Source organism: Hyposmocoma kahamanoa, unplaced genomic scaffold (genome assembly GCF_003589595.1).
Source record: "Hyposmocoma kahamanoa isolate Upper Pololo Valley unplaced genomic scaffold, ASM358959v1 99906, whole genome shotgun sequence".
In the NCBI taxonomy this organism is placed as follows: Eukaryota; Metazoa; Arthropoda; class Insecta; order Lepidoptera; family Cosmopterigidae; genus Hyposmocoma; species Hyposmocoma kahamanoa.
In genome coordinates, this window is record NW_020656095.1 from 4,057 (window position 1) to 25,687 (window position 21,631).

General features: G+C 36.9%; 1 protein-coding gene across 1 annotated transcript; it reads left to right on the top strand.

Annotated features, from left to right (window-relative positions):
* Window positions 1-20,600: 20,600 nt before the first annotated feature.
* LOC113239587 lies at window positions 20,601-21,557 on the top strand. The gene has a single exon (XM_026476641.1). The coding sequence runs from the start codon at window positions 20,601-20,603 to the stop codon at window positions 21,555-21,557; it is 957 nt and encodes a 318-aa protein (XP_026332426.1).
* The last annotated feature ends 74 nt before the right edge of the window (window positions 21,558-21,631 follow it).

Below are 21,631 nucleotides of genomic sequence, written 5' to 3' on the forward strand. Positions count from 1 at the left end.
GCGACTAATGTCCATAAATTAATCATTAGTGCGGTAAAAAGTTATCACTTCGGGTAAGTAATAATCTCTTACGAGATTGTTGGCTTTTTGTCATTAGGCCCTTTAGGTGATCTACGCGCAGCGGCAAAGAGCAGTTAGCTTTTCAAAAACAGTTATTAAAATAGTTAATATTTGTTTGATTGAATATGATGTTTTTGCTACAATGATATTCGTATATTTTAGTGTGTGTGTGTTGCGTGGTGTTGTTCTAGAATCGAATCTCACCACAAAGGCAACCGGTGCAAGTTTTAATTGCAAAGTTTGATTTAATTCAAAAGAGCATATCTTTCTTTCACCGCAATGGCGGCGGTGAAGGAGTTTGTAACACCACCATCTTTGTATCTGGAAAGTTTGACTTGAAACTTTGCAGCTCAAAGGATGTTTGTAGCGAATGTGACGTGGAAGGGACAATAGACCTCTACCTCTACCATGAGTTTACAATGACAATTACCACTAGAGATCGCGTGAAACACGTTACAATTTTGTACGGCTTTGGTAAACTGCATAGCGCTCCCATTTTGTATATAAACGTTTTAAGCGTAAAAAAAAAATAGTTTATAATCTGGGCCTCAGAGTGTGTTTGTTAGATAATATACGGTTGTAGATAAAGGCTTCTAAGTTATAAAATACATGGGAACGAATTTTATAATAATGCATACATTGCACCCTTGGTTTAATAAGGTCACAATTACAAAATGATAACTTTCCAGGAGAGAGATTTAAAGATTCTACGAACGAAATTAGTCAATTACTTTTTTATGCTTAAGCTTACGCCTATGTCCCACAAGAGGGGTAGGCCGCGGCCACGGAAAGCCACCTTACTCTATTCTGATACAACTTTCTAGCCTACCATACCACCACCATACCATACCCTACAAACTTTAAATGAATTTGTATAAAATTCTACATAATATTATATACTTATAAATTACTTGATAAATGCTATCATTACTCTTGTGTTCAAGTAGTTCGAATGTGGTGAATTTTAGGGCTTTAAATTGTTGATTAAGCAATACTGCAATGGCGTTAATTCATACATATTTAAATTAAATGTTTTAATTTTTTATATTTCTTGTTTTCGTAGTTTTCATTCACTTGTTGGTAGAGTAGAGAGAGTGTACCTGATGGAAAGGTTCACGCCTGTCCGAGTTGCAGTGCCACTCAGAGCTGCAAATAGGAAAGATCTAAGGGATCTAAGGAAAGATCACAGCCACTGCGCCCGTCACCCTGAGACACAAGTTGATAAGTCCAATGTACCTGTTATTTCACCAGCACCCTTACCCTTCACAACCGGAACACGGTAATGCTCACGTTTGGCGGCAGTAATAGATAAGATGGCTGTACTTCCCTGGACGAACTCTGTCACAAGGAGCTATACTGCTGCTAGAAAGATGTAGCTCGATAGCGACCAAAGACAGCTGAAAACTCATGGTAGGTGCTCAGAACAAAAAATCTGTTGAACGAATATCTATAAGACGGCATTTTGGAAATAAATCGTAGTAAGGGAGGCAGAGATTGATGACTAATAACTTCCAAATACAGTAAGTGAATTTGAGTATTTTTCGCGAATTAATTATATTCCTATATATTATTGAGATTTTTTTGTGAAATAACTCCTCTAGTTTTGTTATGTTTATGAGCACAAAAGATCGAAACATTTCTTCGACCCGGTGGGACTTGAACCCGCGACCATGTTGCACCGTAGCATTGCTCTTACCAACAGAACCACAGGTCAAGTTACCGAGCTGTCGAAATTCTCCTGTGTGTTTTTGTTACAGATCTTTGTACTGGCTTTCGGCGTTCGTAAAAACCTTCTCACAGCAGCCGGTATCTTTACAGGTACCTCAACATACGTAGATGTCATAAAACAGAACAAAAACAAAACATGATCAAACATTTAAGGTAAAACATAAATAAATAATTACGAAACAAAACACAAACAAAGCAAAAAAAGAAAAATGTATATAAATAAATGTGATTAAATTAAAACACGAACTATTCACACAAATAATAAAAAGAACACTACATATTGAGATATTTTGTGTGGTGCCAGCCGCGATAACAAAAGGGTCACAAACTCAGTATTTCCTGGAAAACGCAATGCGTTCCCAGCACTGATTTTCAGTTCGGACCCTTAGTGAGGTCACGGAACAACATACGCAAGAATACTTAGGTACTTGAATATAACAATAAAATAATTGTATATATATAAAGTACGTATTAAATTTTAATAGATGTGTGTGTGGGTGTGTGTGTCTGGGTGTGTGTTGTGTATGTTTAAATACTTCCAAATAATGTATATATAAGTGTGAAAATACATTATAATAACTAATACACTATACCTAAATCAAGCAATTACTACCAAACAATTAGAACCAACCGCGGCTAGAGATGTCGCAACATCTCTAGCCGGGGCTGGTAGCTGTAAAGGTATCTAACTGGGTGACGAAATACTTTCATAGATGGCGCTACGGTTAAGAAGTCGTTGAAAAACCAAATACAAAGACATGACAACAAGCACATGGAAAAATGCGTGAGGTCCGCTAGTTCGTTCCGTGGCTTTGTTTGTATAGCGTCTGCCACGGTATGCTAGAAGACATCGGTTCGAATCCGGCCGGACCGAAGGAATTTTTTTTGAGTGTTCGATCTTTGTATTAATAATTATAACAAAAAGTTATTGTTTTAAAAACAGCTGTGTTCAATAGATATTAGATAACAAATATGTGTATAAAAAGTATAAATAAATAGGTGCTGGAAAAAGTCAACAGCATTCTTTTTGATTTTCCAGCAGGAGAGCTTTAAGCTTGCGCTTAAAAGCATTAAGAATGTATGCTGAGTTAGCCGTGACCATGGGAACTGTAAAGGGTCCGAAATGTTGGTTTCTTTGAAAAAAAAAGTAAAACAAACGCGAAAATCTAAGAATTCGTCAGTTAAAGGAATTATCATAATCTACATTTAGAACTTACATTTGTAAAAAAGGTTAAAAGGAAAATAAATGATCGAGGCTATTTGGAGATTTCATGCTATCAAGAAAATGTAATCTAATCGTGTTTTCCAAAAGACCGATAACAAAGTTAATAGTCAAGAAACGCGTACCTTAAATTTAAATTTTCAACAGACTTAATTATACTTGATAAAATAAGTAATTTACACGTTTTGAAATTACTTTAACTTTTAATTGGTTTTTGTTTTTATTTGTAGAAAAATCTAACAAACACAATGAAAAATTCCTTCGATCCCGTTGGACTGATTTTGATTTATTCCTTTATTTTTAATTTTGTCATCCCGTCTATGTCGTTTTTATGGAAAACTAGGATTTGTGTAGAATTTTTTTTTACACACACTCATTGCCCCGCACTAGGGACACCCATAATCGCGGGTGCCATGGAACACACACATTGACAACTACAAATTACACCCAAACTCACGAGAGAAATAAATGTAGGGGTGGAATAATTTCTTCAAATTTAAATGAGATACTGCGGTACCTTCTTTCCAATAAAAAAAGAATCATCAAAATCGATTCACAATCGTAATCGCGTATCTTAGCACAAAAAAAAAACTGTTCAATTAAGAACCTATCCGAGTTCTCAGGTTTTCGCGATTGTTACACATAGGAAATTAAAACTATTTTTCCGGATTTAAATCGTGTATATTTGTTTGTAAAGATAGAGTAATAATAATAATAATAATAATAATAACGCTCACAATCAACATAGCCCCGCACTAGGGAAACCCTGTGTCGCGGGTGCCATGGACACACACATAGACAACCACAAATTACACCCAAACTCACGAGAGAAATAAATGTAGGCCATACAAATATTTCTCCCGGCCCGGGAATCGAACCTGGAACCTCTGCGTGGCAGTCTGGCATGGTGACCGTTCGGCCACGGAGGCAGTTAATAGAGTAATTCTAATCTATTCTAATAGTATCTAGTTTGTAATTCCTTATTTACCGCCCTTAATAAAAAATGTACTATTACAGTTCACACGCACGCTTGTAGCTTTTAAGGATTAAATAAATAATTTGATTTATTATTAATTGAGCGGTTGATAAAAGCTTATCCAGAAAATAATTAAACCCGACGTTAATTGGATTTTCAGCGTCTCAAGAAATAACATGTATATTCTGTTGATAATTCCGACTACGACCTAAACTGAAAGCTGTGTGACGTAGTCGCCCTTTAGGTGACTGACGTGACGGATACTGGTTTAAAGAAGTGTCAAATCGAACTTCTCTTTGTGTTAAGTTAGTTAATTGATATTTTCAATGCTATTGTGAACTCACTCAAACTCAAATAATCTCCTACTATTTATAACACAAAATCCGCTGAGAAGAATGAGTAATCATTTCTAGAGATAGCTTTTGTTAACAAACATTTGTATACATTTACAATATTTATTTTAAATATCCTAGATCGAGACAACTTGCAAGCGCTAAACGGCTTATTACCGCGGGTTTTTGTCATACAAGTACGCAGAAAATGTATAAAATAATCTTTAGTGTAGGTAAAGTTTGTATTTCACAATAGTTTTGGAATGGAGTCTTATTATAGAGCAGCCTTTCCCAAAGTCGGCGATAACGCCCACTTGTGGGCGCTGCAGGCCTAAACGGTAAGAGACCCAGAAAAAAATGGGAGCGTTGTGTAGAGGCTTAGGGGGAGATTTGTAATTTCATCTAGGAAGACTCTTAGACACCGATTGAGCTCTCTACTCTCGACTACAACTTGTGAACATCATCTAATATTAATTAAGAGATTGCTCAAACTAACTCGGTTCGATATTTCTTTCCGTGTCGTTCATATATCTGTCCTGTTTTATTGAATAAACAAAATAAAAATCATGTCAATCGGTCGCTCCGTTTCGAACTAAAGTAGACATAAACAAACAAATAAAAGGGCAACAGACACAGTTTCGCATTTTAATAGTTATTAGTATTCCTAGATAGGTAATTTTCGATTTCGAAGAGACGACAATACGGTGCTGAATATATTAACTCCGGATTCATTTAAAATCCCACAAATCCATCGTCGCCTTTGCGCCTTCTATATCTAAAAACATTTTCGAATGAAGCCCTGAAGCCTTCAAGACTGCAAGATCATTTGAATAAAATGCATCCAGATAAGAAAGACAAGAATGTAGCATATTTTCAAGATCTAGAAAAGAAGCATAATACTCAGCCAAGTGTAGCAAAACTCTTTCCGGCGGCTGCTAAGCAAGATGACGACGGTCTTCGAACTTCGTACAATATCTCTTTGTTAATTGCTCAAAAAGGAAAACCACACAACATAGGAGAAGAGTTAATTTTGCCAGCAATAAAGGAAGTAATAACTACTGTGCTTTATAAACCAGCCATAGATATTATCCGAAAAATTCCTTTGAGTAATCATTCTGTGCAAGGACGAATTGATGAAATAGCTCAAAACATTGAAGAATCATTGTGCAATCATCTAAGGACTAGTCAATACTCAATTCAGCTCGATGAGTCCACTTTACCAACTAATGAAGCATTGTTGCTGTCTTACGTGACGTTTATTAAAGATGAGAAAATATGTGAAGAACTATTGTTTGCTAGAAATGTAGAGACCGATACAAAAGGCGAAACCATATTCAATACATTGCAAAAGTTTTGTGATGAGAAAGAGATTTCCTTGAAAAATATATATCAGTTGCTACGGATGGCGCTGCGGCTATGACAGGGTGCCATAAAGATCGATTCATAGCGTACTTAAAAAATAAAATTCCAGATGTCCTTGCTGTATATTGCGTTATTCATAGACAACATTTGGCTGCTAGAAATTTAAGTGAACGACTATTTCAATCACAGCAATATGTCATCAAAGCAGTCAATAAAATCTGTAACAGCTCTTTGAATGATAGATTATATCATCAGCTTTGTGTTACTAATGACGAAGATTTCAACCGTTTGTTGTTTCGTACTAAAGTTCGCTATCAAGTAACTTAGGGAATGAATCTGATTTATTGGATTCCACCCATTTTTCGTCAAATAACTCTTTGCAAATAAATGCAATTTCACATAGTTTTCAGGTCGATTTTTTAATAAAAAAGTTACAATTATTCTTATTCCCACTTGTGGGAACGTGTTAAGAGGTATTATTTATTATTTAAACGTGGAATATAATCACAATTAAAGATTTACTGTGAGCGTTCAGTTTGAAGATTTGTCCAGAACTCCCCCGATGTTCCTTTTGACAATAACCTTCTATTTTTTATACAGTTCTAAATATAAAATAATATAATCTAACCAGCCTACGCTAGATCCCTGCCCGTATTAATGTTACGTTTACCATTATTCCTCATAGACAAATGTTATTCTTCAAAACATAATCTAAATTTTTAATAATATACTGTGACCCTAGTGCAAGAATGTTAATTTTTTGAAACTGCTCTCTCAAAAACGTTCTGGGGGCTCAGATTGCACATTGTCCAATTTGAAGGGAGGGGTAAGGGTGCTGGTGAAATTACAGGCACATGGGACTTGTCAACTTATGCCTCAGGATAACCGGTGCCGTGGTAGTGTCCCTGAGATCTATGCGATTTAAAGCTCTGAGCGGCACTGCAACTGTTATGGACAGGCGTGTCACTTACCACCAGGGATTGTGAACCTTCTCCGATGTACAGGTTTTATAACGATGTTTTTCTTGAAAGAAAAACTAAAAACTAATTAAATTTCGCACATAAATTTCTAGAAGAAGTCTCGAAGGGATAAATTTTTCTTTAAAAGATTTAAAATTAATAAAATATTTTATATTTTTACAATTATTAAAACGACATCTCTAATCCGACGGTGGTAGCTGTAGAGGTACCTGGCTGTACGAAGAAAAACTTTCATAAATTTCTCACAGATGGCGCTACGGCAAAAAATCCTTAAAAAATAAAAACGAAGATCTGCAACAAGCACATTGAAAAATTCGTAAGGTCAGAAATGGCTTGGCTCTGGATTTTTTTTCAGTGTTCGATATTTGTCTTAATTATTATAACAAACTAGTCGAGTTACAATTATTAATACGACGATCGAACACAGAAAAATTTCTTCGACCCAGTGGGACTTGAATCCACGACCATGCTGCACCGTAGCATTGCTCTTACCAACAGAGCCACAGGTCAAGTTACCGAGCTGTCGAAATTCTCCTATGTGTTTTAGTTAGTCGAATCATTTCCATAGATATAGAAAAAAAGGGGAGATATGGTATGGGGGCGTAGTTCGTGTCGCCTCGATATGGTCAAAATGACCATATCGAGGTGACACGCCTACAAACATCGCCACAGTGACATGGCGATCGTTGTACATACAAGATCTCTCGTAAAACGTGAAAATGCCAAGTTGTAGCGATACACCTTGTAAAAATTGGAGTGAAAACAAAAATTTTAAAACCAGTGAGATAACATTCCACCGGCTATTTGCATTTTTAGTTACTATTTCTATTATTATTCAATGTTTTCTTTTTGTCTGCATAGAAATTTCTGGACTCAAATATAGTGATGTTCATTTACGAAGACTGATGTTTATATTTATAAACATTTTATTTCGAGTAACTTTAACACAACTCATATTTCGGACAACCGTTTCAATTTCATGTCAATTTGGATGTTGCTGTTGCTTGAAGAAAAATGTTTGTGTTTTAGATATTTAAGATATTTAAATTCCATTATACTCGTAGATTAAACGTAGAGTATTTTTAATTTTTAAGTTTTTCCAATGAGTTCACAATAAAAGAGGGTTGAATTGAAGCTGAAGGAAAATCGAAAGATTGGTTTTCTTATTACTATTTCTGACTTTGTTTCAATTTCCATAGCAAATGCATTTAAAAAATAAATAAAATAAAATCGGCTTTATTTTACTTGTGCATGCAAAATAAATTAGAAACAATTATAGAAAATTACACAAATCCTTCATAAAAAAACAACATAATTTTATTTATGAAATTCGTTGATGGTTCGAGTTTACTCGTGACAGTGACAGCTTCACCAACCCGTGGGAACGTATAATGGAAAATTGACAGTGGCGAACGTCGCCATATTTTTTATATTATTCTTATAAAACTGACACTGGTCCAAGCCTAGTGGCCGCCATTAAGAAAATAATAATAATTTATATTAATATATTAGTTTAATAATACACCAGTACCAGTGTAGATATAGTATGAAAAATGAAATATTTTTTTAATACTAAAAACAGCCACATGGTTTCCAACTATCTATTAGGTAGGACCACATCACTCGTTGAGTAGCGTCAGTTTAAGGTTAATAAGGTATCAATTCACGGAGCGGTTTCCATCCGCGCCCGCCGTTGCTGCTAGACAGCGGTTTTCGCTCTGGTTTTCTCAGCGGTCTGCTCTCGACCCTGCAAGTTTGTGGGGGCACGTAGCTGCCGCGGTTGCGGGCACGAAACCGTTGCGATTGCGGAACGGACCGCGAAGTTAGTGGGAGTTAATTGCAAGTCGCGCGGTTAATAGAGAACTCACCCTGCGTGCGCCTGCACCACGTTGCGCCTGAACCGACCGCCAAAGTGTGCGGGCGATGACGGCCGCCAAGCGCGCAGGTCATCGCGTCCTGCGCGGTTCTCCCTGCCGCGGCTACCGCGAACAACCGTTACCACTACAGGCGTAAAACGCGCCGTAAATGTGTGCTACTAATTTTACATACTTAACTGTTACATTCTACAGACTATTCTGACGCGGGCGAAAACCGCTCCGCGTGAGTTCTTAGTGTAACGAAAAATGAGTTTCAGCGCCATCTAACGTGTAATAGTTAGCTATTATATACTAGTAGTATTTTTACTAAAACGCCACCTATTGATGAATGGCTGAACCAGGATGCAAAGAATACTGAAATATTGTAATATAACCCTTATTCAAGTGACTGTAAGTTTAATTTGGTAAATTTAAAAATTGTTTTACGAGGTTTTCGCGTTTTAAGCCCTACACAATCAAAACCTTGAAGTTATGGTAGTAGATAATAGAGCGTAAAGTTTGAATTGCACACAAGCTAAAGAGTGGCGACATCGGCACCCGATCTTACATAGCGTCATTACATATCTTCCCTTATTTTCTATATCTATGGTCATTTCACAAAAAACAATTTAACACGTTCGTCGCCGACTAGAATTTTCAAGAATATTCAAAATATGACATTGGCTTATATGACTGTTTTTGGTCTCATTTGTATACGTGTATAAATTTTTTCGAGATATTTGATTATTTGGCTCTAGTTTGGGATTTTATTTAGTGCCGGGAATTTTAACCCGGCGCGGCCTAATAATTATTGCGTTTAGGCCGCGCGCTGGTCTCAATGCCGGGCAGAGTTTGTACACGTAATGTTCGATCAATGTTTACCTAAACGTGACGTACGTCTTTAATTTGAGATTGACATTTCACATTAACCATTTCTTTGCCAAATCATATATATACTTTTTCCTCTTAGTCCAGAAAAGTATGTATGCTATCAAAAATCTTAAAAACCAAGTGGCAACAGCAGTTCATCAGGGCCACGCCGATCATGTTATATGGCTAAATACGTAACGTTTGCTACCTGCGGCGTGAACGAGCATCGCAAAGTTAGGTGCGCCGTGCCTGTCATTTTAACCCCCCACGGCCCCAATAGGTAGATGAGATCCCGGTCATTTTGACCCACCACGGCGATGAACGTGTTAATATTATGATGTTTTACTACCACACGGTAAAAACAGATTACTTAGAAAAAGACAAAATTCTTTTTATGAAGACAAATTTATTAAATCCATCATCTCTCTATAGACGCTAGAGAACTACTAATATAAAATAGAACTTGATAATAGTAAACAAACGTCTCAAAAGTGTATTTTAGTTATAAGACAGAAATATTTAATCCAAGAGCAAATTAATTTACTTCAAGTCACAAAGCCACTCTAGATTCAACAAAATATTTATTTGTTATTAGAAATGTCCGATTTTGATTAGAAAAAAAAGAATGAAAAATTGAGAGGTACTTAATTATTTGACTGAAGATTTATGTTTTCTAATATCAAAAAGCGTAAATTTACAGGGTTGTGGACCCAACAGTATGTCTCACTAGCTGTGAAAGCACACAGTTCAGTGCCAAACCTTAAAGTAGCAGAAATAGGACAGAATCTTCTCAAATACCTGAAGACCATTCAGTGCCGTATTAATGCTACAGTGGCAGAAAGCACTAATAATTCTAAATATATCAGATGACTTTATACTATTGAAGTGAACAAAATGATAGCGCGTTTCAGAGTACAACTAATGCCATACTAGCAGTGGCGTGATGGAACTAATTGCATGTTAAAGTTGTGCTTGTTACAAGTGTAGTTTGATTTCATGCTGAAACCAAATTTCTTAAAACTAGAGATACTACGTATTGTTTCTTTGGATAAATGACTGTTTATGATTTTTATGAATACAAGCACAAGGAAAAGTAATCGTTACTGCGTGCGCCTTCAGCGACATGTCACGGCAACATTGACTATGAAAACGCAACGAAATGTTGCTTTAAGAATATACTCTAGAATTTAAAATATTAATCTGAATAGCAAACTACTTTTTTTTTTGTTTAAGAATATATTTTCTTAAAGTACACCAAAGACATTTTGAATTCATTTAAGATTATCTAAATTTGATGTAAGTGCATAAAAATTTCTTGATGTAAGTAATGTCCAATTAATTGATTAGAAATGAAATAAAAATTTTAAGTGAACGTATTTGTCTAAAACTTAGAATAAAGTTAAGAGTAAAATTGTATTAGAAAAAGATAAGCAGTATTTTTGTAATGACAATATTTTATTACTTTTAATAAATATTTTTTCAGAATTAACAAATATTTTGAGAAATTGCTCTTTCTTATTAGTAGAAATCCTTTTTTTCTGTGCATGGTAGTAAAATATAGTGAGATTCAATAAACTGAATATGATAAGAAGAAGTTTAACCAACTATAAGTAATGTAATAATGTTAACAGACTGCACACTGCCTGTACGGATATTCGTATCACACCTGAGTTGCTTTCCAGTGAGATAATGGCACGATATTTTACAATTCAACACATACAATGAGATTACCGCTTGAGTGCATACCCACACAAGACCTGCATGACCGCACAGGATGGTCATTCAGGATTTCCTCGTGCGAGATAGAGCGTATAATAGTTGTCGTCCACAGCCGCTCTAACAGCTTGAGCTTTTGATACATTAAATATCTTTATCTACACATATATCATAAACCCTCAATGATGTGTTAAAAAACCGCAAATTACGACTAGCATAAAGATAAACTCTTTTAAGAAATGAAACTATTTTTCCGGATTTAAATCGCGTATATTTGTTTTTTCAAACAAACCGACGTTTCGGGCCTACCCTATTGTAACTATAGTGAAAAAATAGGGTGGTTTGCATTAATATTAGACATAACTGGTTGAAGACTGTACCACCTCAGTCAACCGTGACCATGGGACCTGTAAAGGGCCCGAAACGTCGGTTTGTTTGAAAAAACAAATATACGCGATTTAAATCCGGAAAAATAGTTTCATTTCTTATGTGTAACAATCGCGAAAACCTAAGAACTCGATAAACTCTTTTGTTAGAACAAATTTCTTATCGGTGAAAATGTTATTATTACACATTGATCTATAAACAAATGGACATCGGGTCTAATACAAAAACCACGATAAAAATGTCCGAGGTTAACCTATACAAACGTAGTGACATGTAACGAAATATAAAAAAAACTAAAACATTTAATTTAAATTGTAACATCATTGCAGTACTGCCTAAATTTGCTTACAACAATTTAAGGGCCCAAAAACACCATATTCAGCTTCTACTGGAAACTTAACAAAATGCACCATATTTAGCTTCGACTGAAAATTACTTGAACACAAGAGTAATGGAATAGCCTTTCTCGGAAACATTGATTAATTTTTTTTATATATATTATTATGTGGAATTTTGTAAGGCGTGTTTTTTTTTGAGCAATCGGTTTTTTTTTTAAATAAAATACAGAAGAAATGACATTTTGATCGGGCAAACGGCTTTATTTCGTAGGAAATTCTTTTTAATTTAGTGTTTGAAAATGATTTCGGACATATGGCCACCGCGGCTACGTTTTAGATATGCCATTCGATTAGTCCAATTTCGCATCACTCTTTCGAGAACTTCTGGGCGTACGGCGAGAATTTCGCGTTCAACGTTGGCTTCCAAATGCTCAATCGTCGCCGGTTTGTCCGCATAGACTTGCGCCTTCACATGGCCCCACAAAAAAAAGTCCAACGGCGTGATATCGCAAGATCTTGGCGGCCAATAGACGGGGCCGTTTTTCGAAATAATCCGATCGCCGAACGTTCCCTTCAATAAGTCCATTGTGTCACCGGCTGTATGGCACGTGGCGCCGTCCTGCTGGAACCACAAGTCGCCCAGGTCGTGCGTGGCGACATTTGGGAAAAACCAGCCTTCCAACATCTCCCTATATCGCGCGCCATTCACGTTGGCTCCGGCTTCATTTTTAAAGAAATAAGGACCGTTGATGCCTTCTGCATGCAAGCCGCACCAAACTGTGACCTTTTGCGGATGCAAAGGCGTCTCCAGAACTTGTTCGGGTTGTTCTGCGCTCCAATACCGCATATTTTGCTTGTTTAAGTACCCTTTTAGCCAAAAATGTGCTTCGTCCGAAAAGATGATTTTCCGATGAAAATCTGGGTCATCTCTCAGATTGGCCAGAGCCCAGTTAGAGAACGTACGGCGTCTCGGATGGTCATGCCACTTCAGCTCCTGGACCAGCTGGATCTTATACGCCTTCAAACCCAAATCTTTACGCAAAATCTTCCACGTAGTGGACGCTGTAAGGCCCAATTCTTGACAGCGGTGCCGAATTGAGACATTCGGATCTTCGGTGACACTCTCGTTCACAGTTCGTATGGTTTCTTCGGTACGCACTGAACGAGCGTAGGAAATACGCGGCACGTCACACAGAGAAAACGTCTCGTCGAACTTTTTCATCAATAAGCGAATATTGGCTTCGGTTGGCCGGTGATGTTGGCCGTAAATTGGTATCAAATCACGGTACGTTTGGCGAATTGATTTGCCATTTTTGATGTAAAATTCCAAAATTTGGCGACGTTCTGGGAGCGAAAGGTGATTCATGTTGATAACTTCAATATTTTCTGTGTCAGAAAAAACCAAGGTGGCCGCCATCTGTTAATTCCTTCTCTGTCAAATCCCTATCGGAAAATAGATTGCTAAAAAAAAACACACTTTACAAATTCACTTAAAGGTATAATAAAGAGTTGGGCAGATACATACATACAATTATTACTACAAATGTGAAAATAAGCGTGTACTATAAGAAATGATCGACCGATATTTTAACTAAACGTAAATTCAAATATCCGTAATTCCGATTTATAAAAAAACCGTTACGTATTCGAGTAATTTTGATGCTTTTTGCATAGACAAAATTAGCTTTTGTTTTGTAATCTTCGTAAAAACACATTATGAAATTCGAACTAATTTTATTTCGGTCAAATATATTTTCTCACTTCTGATAGGTAATCCCATGCCGTAAAACGAGTATAACAATATGTTGTTATTGCTAACGTTTAATAAAAAAATCATTTTAAAAATAGGATTAAAATCAAAGCAACTCTACAGTTTCGTTGTTCTAAATATTTTAGTCGCTTGTGGTTCGAACAATTGAAAATGACCAAGAAGTTTATATAAGCTTCTTGAAACTGACGTAATGGGTCTCTTTCCATCTTTTGCGCATGCAATGAGTAGAAAAAGGACAGTTAGTTATTTCATCATTTCGTGTGCATTTGTAATTTATATTTACGATTCAGTTATATATAAATTAAATACTATAAAACTGTGCAAAATAACACTTTTAAATGACAACTATGATAACACAATATATTTGTTTAGTGAAAATATGATACAAAATCCTGTTTACACACTTTACTGCAGCAATTTTTACAAGTTATTATTAGTACTGCATATATTGGTACTGCATGATTGACAACCGCGCTGTCACTCGAACAAACGAAGACTATTGCGCGATTGACGCTCTGTATGCAATTTTAACGCCCTACAGGTGCGGACACTTTTTAGCGCGAACCTGACGTCCATTTATTGGTAGGTCAATGTTATTACATAATAATAACATCGAATTCGATTTTATTATTACATTCAAATTTCGAACATCTCTGAAAATCAAAACAATTTGATTCGACCTCAATTCTAACATCAGTCGAGATGAAGTTTTGTACGAAATGAAATGTCAATAGCAAACTGTTTGATAAAATTCACACGTTACTTGATATCGAACGATATGATAGTTGGGGTCGACTCTGGTTTGTCTATGAATTAGATAAAAACTATGGTTGTGTGACGTACGTGAGAAAAGTTTTTATTTGTCGCCATTTCACCAGTCGTAACATGCGTTTCCTGAACACATCATAGAGAGCTTATAATATGTGTGTAGATAAGCAGTGTATGTAACTGTAAATAATTAGGCCTTAAAACACTCATTCTGTAACACTCACATAAACTACTATTTCTACTCGTGTACTTTATTTATTTTATTTATTTATTTATTTATTTATTTATTTATTTATTTATTTATTATATCAGACAAATAAATCCATTGGTTGTTAGTACACTTACAAAATAAAACTTAATCTATGGGTTAGTAAAAATTGTCAAATTGTTTTCAAATTATTATTATCCTTCATTCGCATCCCGATCCACCAGTCTTACAAGACTACTAGATCAGGACCCGAATGAAGGATTTCATGATGGGCAGGTCATACCTATCCGGTATGACCTGTAGAATGGTGTTGGTGCTGCCCCGCAGCCTGCAGAGCAAGGATGCCGTTTTTTTGCGGATGATGGCTTCAAAGCCATCAACCCGCGCCTCAGCAAACATGGTCGATGCACTGCAGCAGCGAGGCAGCCCCAACAACATCCTGAACCCATTATTATATTGGACACGTAGGGCATTGAGCGATTTTTTAGTACAGCTGAACCACAGGCTGCTCGTGTAGAATGTTTGGCAGTAGGCTTTGAAAAGCGTGATTTTCGCTTGCCTACTGCACCGAGCAAACCTGCGTGCCAGCATGTTACTTCTCATCGCCAATGCCCTACGTTCCCTCTCTATATCGGCTTGGTCTTCAAGGTCGTCGGTAAGACAGTGCCCTAGGTACTTAAACTGATAAACGCGATCCAGATTGACACCATTTAACCTGATCCCTGGGACCGATTCAGGTGTCATACCGGCGGCCTTGAAGACCATGAACACACTCTTTTTACAATTATACAGCAGCCCATGTTCACTAGCGTACCTCTGACAGATAGCCAGCAGCCTCCTGAGAGCTCCGACTGAAGGGCACAGCAGCGACATATCGTCTGCGTAACTGATATTGTTTATATAAACAGTATCAATCGTACAGCCGACACGCTCACTGCTGAGCCCCACAATCAGATCATTTATATACAGGTTGAAAAGTTTTGGGGAGCTCAATCCACCTTGTCTCACACCACATTCCAACCTGTAGTCACCAGAGAGACTGCCAGCCCACTTTACATTGTTCAGTTGATTGGCGTACCAGTATTTGAAGAGACGCTGCACCTGTGCATGCACACCTGTATCCGCCAGTTTTTCCCACAACTTGTCATATGACACAAGGTCAAAAGCCCTGGAAAGATCCAGGAAACAAGCATACACAGGTGTACGTCTCTGTGTGTAGTACTGCACAGTGTGCTTCAAACTCAGAATTGCAGTTTCTGTAGATAGACACTGCCGGAAACCAAACTGAGCATCATGGATGTTTAGGTGCTTGTCCAATTCAGAGTCAAGCACACTGTCCAGCACCTTAGCTACTATTGTAGCCAGTGAAATGGGCCTGTAATTACACTTATCTGATAAGTCCCCAGTTTTGTCTTTCAAAATCGGCACAACAACCGTTCTCATCAGATCCGGAGGCAAGTAGGAATGAGCAAAACATAAATTGAAAAATAATGTGAGAACCCGTGGCAGATGAGCACCCGCTGACTCTAGGTGCTCAACGCTGAGGCCATCATGACCAGGTGACTTACCTCTCACCATTTTCCTAATTATAGTTGACACTTGTTTAGTAGTCACACTGTACAGTTCATCAGTCACGAGATGCCCAGAGTCAGTCACCCCACAAGAAGGCCCCAGCGAGGTGCTTATCCTAAAATGCTCTTTGAATAAATCAGCAATCTCGCCACTGTCACTCACACCCTCAACGCTCACAGGTAGGCCAGGCTGAACATTCAGTTTATTAGTAGCTTTCCAAAAGTCTCTGAAATTATTTGAAGCGCGGTGCTCAGCTATAATGTCCATACGAATCTGTTCCTCGTGCTTTTGACACCATTTTAGCTTACTTTTAAAAATTTTTCTAGTTTTGCACATTTCATCATACAATTTTCCTGATTTTGGTTTATTGTGTCCAACCCAGTTCAGAAAATTAAGCCTGGCCTCCCTATGAGCCAATCGAACATGATCATTCCATCCTATTACACGAGCTTTATGAAATTTTGAACCATTTTTAGTAACACTACTGGAGACAGACGCGTCACTTAATATTTTAATAATGTTCTTATAATACAAATTCAATATATTTTTATGTTCCTGATTATTACAAATGGTATTACTACATTCTAAAAGTTGACAAGGTACATCTATTGACATAAGTTTATTATTACAATATTCACTATATTTCTGTATTTGCTCATCTGTCCTATTACCCCATATCACATTATTACATTGCAATTTGTTATTATTTTGGCTAGCTTTACATACAATTAAGTTTAAATTACATTCTACAATGAGTGGCAAGTGATCCGACCAGAATGCATTATATTTGACCCTGATATTTGTAAGTGTCCGGAAGGCAGCCTGACTTACAACACAATGATCAAGCCATGAAGTTGACCCGGTCACATCACAAACATATGTAAAGGTGTCTGATCTTGTCTAACAATTCAAGGTCTTTTTCAATTCATCAATTATTATCATGGTCAATTAATCTGTCAGTTTTAATTTCATAAACCATGTCACAAAGGAGCTCTTTTTAGTTCTGAACCAAAATTCTATTGTCTATAGTACTCGCTAATGAACTCAAAATAGTAGTTTATGTGACTGTTACGTAACGAAAGGCATTAAAACACTAAGGTGGGTTTTAAGATTTAGGACTGTTGGTTCCACTGCTTGGTTCCACTAGTGGGTCCAGTAGGATTTTCAAATACTCGTGGTTCCACTGCTTAACACAAGTGGAACCATCAGGATATGCTAATACTGTTGTCCCCACTTCAGTTGTAAAGATACTGGCCGCACTGACACATGAAATATAGATCGCCGTCATAATTATCAAATGCATTGATGTCATTGTCATTTAAATAGTTATACGAGGAAAATTGTACCTAATAATTTATTAAGTAATATTGTTTGCGGAAATGGAGGGCAATTTATGTTTCTTGAAGAGAAAAGGTGGGGTCGTGTTAATTTATAACGGGTACCAATTTTATAAACATAAAGTTTATAAAAACACGAAAACAAGGTGGACTTGCAGCCGCAAAGAGAAGGAAAAATATACTGGTTCAATAACTGTACATGTAAGTACAAAAGCGTCTTTATAAGTTCATGGAAGGATTTTCATTCAGGCTGAAGCAAAGCAAATGACACTTAAAACAATTTCGTTCGATTAGGCGTTCCAAGAAACGTAGACCGGAAAATTTACCTTTAAGGTAGAACTCGTACAGAAAGTTTAAACAGAGAAGTACTGCTACCATGTTTTGAAGGTCTCTCATTTTGTATTTCTTTTTAGGACGGCAAAATTGAAAAGTTTAGTGCGCATACGGTTACCTGTATGCCTGATGAAGCAAAAAATTCTGTAGATTTGGCCATCGATGAAATCAAAGCAAACGCTGGCACTTCAACTGATCCAGTACCAACCATTTTTCAGAACGTTATGGCACTGGACAAAGTAACTAAAATATCGTATAACAGTGTCAAGACATCGATCTACGCTAAAAGGAAGCGAGATTTTAAAGTACAGTAATGTTGAAGAGGTGGAAATACCAGCAACATTTAATGAGCTTTTGATGGCGGATTATAACTGCGATGGAATTAGAGTAATAGTATTTTGCTCTAAAAATTTCAAACCATTATTATATGAAATTGATGAATACTACGGGGACGGTACTTTCCAAAGCGCGCCTGTACCTTTTTATCAATTATATACTATACATGGCAACTTTGGAAGTACTCCAGAAATTACTAACATAGTACCTCTAATATATTGCCTAATGAGTAACAAAACAGAAGAGTCTTATGTCGTGTTATTTAAAATGATAAAAGCACAATGCCCACATTGGGAGCCAAAAATTTTCCATTCCGACTTTGAGACAGCGATGACAAATGCTTTAAAAAAAGAGTTCCCAAGAGTCACTATTAAGGGCTGCTATTACCATTATCAAAACGCCTTGTGGAGGAAAGCTAAATTCTTAGGATTAAAAACAAAAATGAATCTTCGTATAGTGGGATTGTGTAAATCACTTCCATTACTACCTGTAGAGTACATAAATGAGGGATGGAACTATATTCAATCAGAGTGCTACGAGATGCAAGAGGTGAAACCTTTTGTGACTTATATGAATAAGTATTGGCTAAAAAATTATGAATTTATTAAAGAATGGTGTGTATACAACCAACTTCATCGAACTAATAATTTTGCCGAGGGATGGCACGCCCGATTAAATCGTGTTATTAATAAAAATTACGTAACCATCGCGAAGTTGCTCTCCGTTTTGGTAAGAGATATTTCCATTAACAAAATGGCAATATCTAATGCGAAAACTGGACACTCGCAAAATAAGCGACAGAGGTTGTTAAAAGAAAGAGATACATTTATAATAAATACCCAAATGTCATTGATTCACAAGGAAATATCAGTCGGTCATTTCTTAGAAAAACTTCGATGAACTATGTGAATCAATTTCATTTATCAGTGGTTAATAAAAGAGGTTTTATTTAAAAAATGTCAGTGGGGCCACGAGGCCAAAAATTTACTTGTTAAAACTAAGACCGTTGGTTCCACCATCTAAGTGGAACCACGAGTATTTGAAAATCCTACTGGACCCACTTGTGGAACCAAACAGTGGGTCCAACAGTCCTAAACGGGTTTTAATGCCTAATTATAAACAGATATTATAAGCTCTCTATGATGTGTTCAGAAACCGCATGTTACGACTGGCGAAATGGTGGCAAATAAAAACTTTTCAACACAACACAACCGTAGTTTTTTTTAATTCATAGACAAACTAGAGTTGGCACCAACTATCATATCGTTCGATATCAAGTAACGTGTGAATGTTGTCAAAATTGTTTGCTATTGACGTTTCATTTCGAATAAAACTTCATCTCGACTGATATTAGAATTGAGGTCGAATCAATTGTTTTGTTTTTCAGAGATGTTCGAAATTTGAATGTAATAATAAAATCGAATTTGATGTAATTATGAAGCAATAATAACATTTTCACAGATAAGAAATTTGTTCTAACAATACAGTTTATCTTTATGCTGGCCGTCATTTGCGGTTTTCCAACACATCATAGAGGGTTTATGATGTGTGTAGGTAAAATTAATTATACACGGCAAAAGAGTTTCCAAAAACGAATGTCGTATTTTTGCTGGTTAAAATATCAAATATGACGCTACTCACATTGGCTACTGATTGGTTAAATTAGTAAAAAAAAAAATGATTGGTTAAAATATTAGTGGTACTTGGCCACTTCTATTATATCTCTTTGGTTCTTGTTTTGTAGCGTGTTTTAGCTTTCGTTTAAATATATGAAGAGATTGTATGGCGGAACATTTGCCTACGCAAATAAATGGGTGAAAATTTATTTTCGTATTTATAGTTAACAAAATATACATTATAATAATAAAATTCATCTTTGACGGAACGATAATCTGATAGAATTGTACTTATTTGTGCTCCTCAAAAAATATTTTTTGTAGTGGTGAATACTTGAAATTCTTTATTAAATTAGCAAAACTAGTGCTTATAACTTCGCGGTTTAGTAAATCGTCAGTTCACAGTGAAGAAACTATCGTGTTTTACGTGTTTTTTTACAACTATTTGGTACAAACTGTGAATGGTATCAGTGAGTAAATACCCTCCAGTATTTTTGATCGCGCGCGCTCTACTAGTGAATCTCGCCATTCCATAGCTTTCGTGCGTATAACGTAAGAGCGATTCTTGCGTGTGCACGCTCCTAACTCGCAGCATTGACCCTTGCGCTGCGTCAACGCACAAAGACTAACATCGCAGACGCGTCATTCATAATCAACCACTACGGGAATTCTCTCAGAGACAAATCATAAAAATTATTTAGTAAAGCACTACCAGAGTCAGAAGCTGTGCAATTACACGATGGTTTGCTTAGCGTGTAACAACAGAACAAGCCGAGCAGAGGTCATAGAATGTGCTACCTGTAAGGGATGCTATCACTACAAGTGTCTAAATATGACGGTCACCACTTATACCGCCAGTAAACGTAACTGGGTTTGCCCTTCTTGTTCCGTGACGAAGAAACGTGTTAAAGGTGATGAAACACCAATCCGTGTGCAATTAGAACAGCTCCCAGTCGAGCCAGATGTGTCTTGTGATGATTTGGGTTCTGATTGTGTCGCAACTAATGCAGCTGGTGGTTCGAAGGGTTCGTCGACTACAGATATTGCTAACGTCTTACAAGAACTACGAGCATTTAGAAACGACTTTGTAGGCATGAGATCTGATATCCGCAGCATCACGAACAGTATTCAGCAAATTAATACAAGATTTGGCGAAATAGAATCTCGTTTAAGCGACATTGAGGATAGACTGATAGAGAATGAAAAGAAAACTGCAGTGATTCCTAAATTAAAGCAAGACTTAGATTTAGCTAAGAGCACTATATCGGTACTGGAAAATGAGTTGCAACAACGGGATCAATTAGCCAGGATGAATAACATCGAGATATCGGGGATACCCATTACTGCTGGTGAGAACCTCTTCACACTGTTACGGGGCATTAGTAATAAGGTTGGATACTCATTAGACGATCGTGACATCGATAGTGTCATGCGTGTGCGAAGATTCGAATCGAGCAATGTGTCTAGTGAATCAAGCACACCGCGCCCGCCTGCCATCATTGTGAAATTTACTCGGAGGCTGTGTAAGGACACATTCCTAGCAGCCGTGCGTTCGCGACGCGGCCTAACTACTGCTGATGTTGACCTCCCGGGTCCCTCGCTCAATGTGTACGTATCGGATCACCTCACTCCTCAAAATAAACAGTTGTTAAAGCGTGCCAGACAGCTCAAAACTGACCTGGATTATTCGTATATATGGATTAGAGACTGCAAGATACTGATGCGCAAAAACGAAAGGTCAAAGGTCGTCGTCATCAAGAATGACACCGACCTTTCTAAGTTGAAATGACTTTTATTCCATATTTTCGTAGTTGTCTCGTAGAGGACATATGGAGCTTAAAATAAACTCGTTAAGGTATTTCA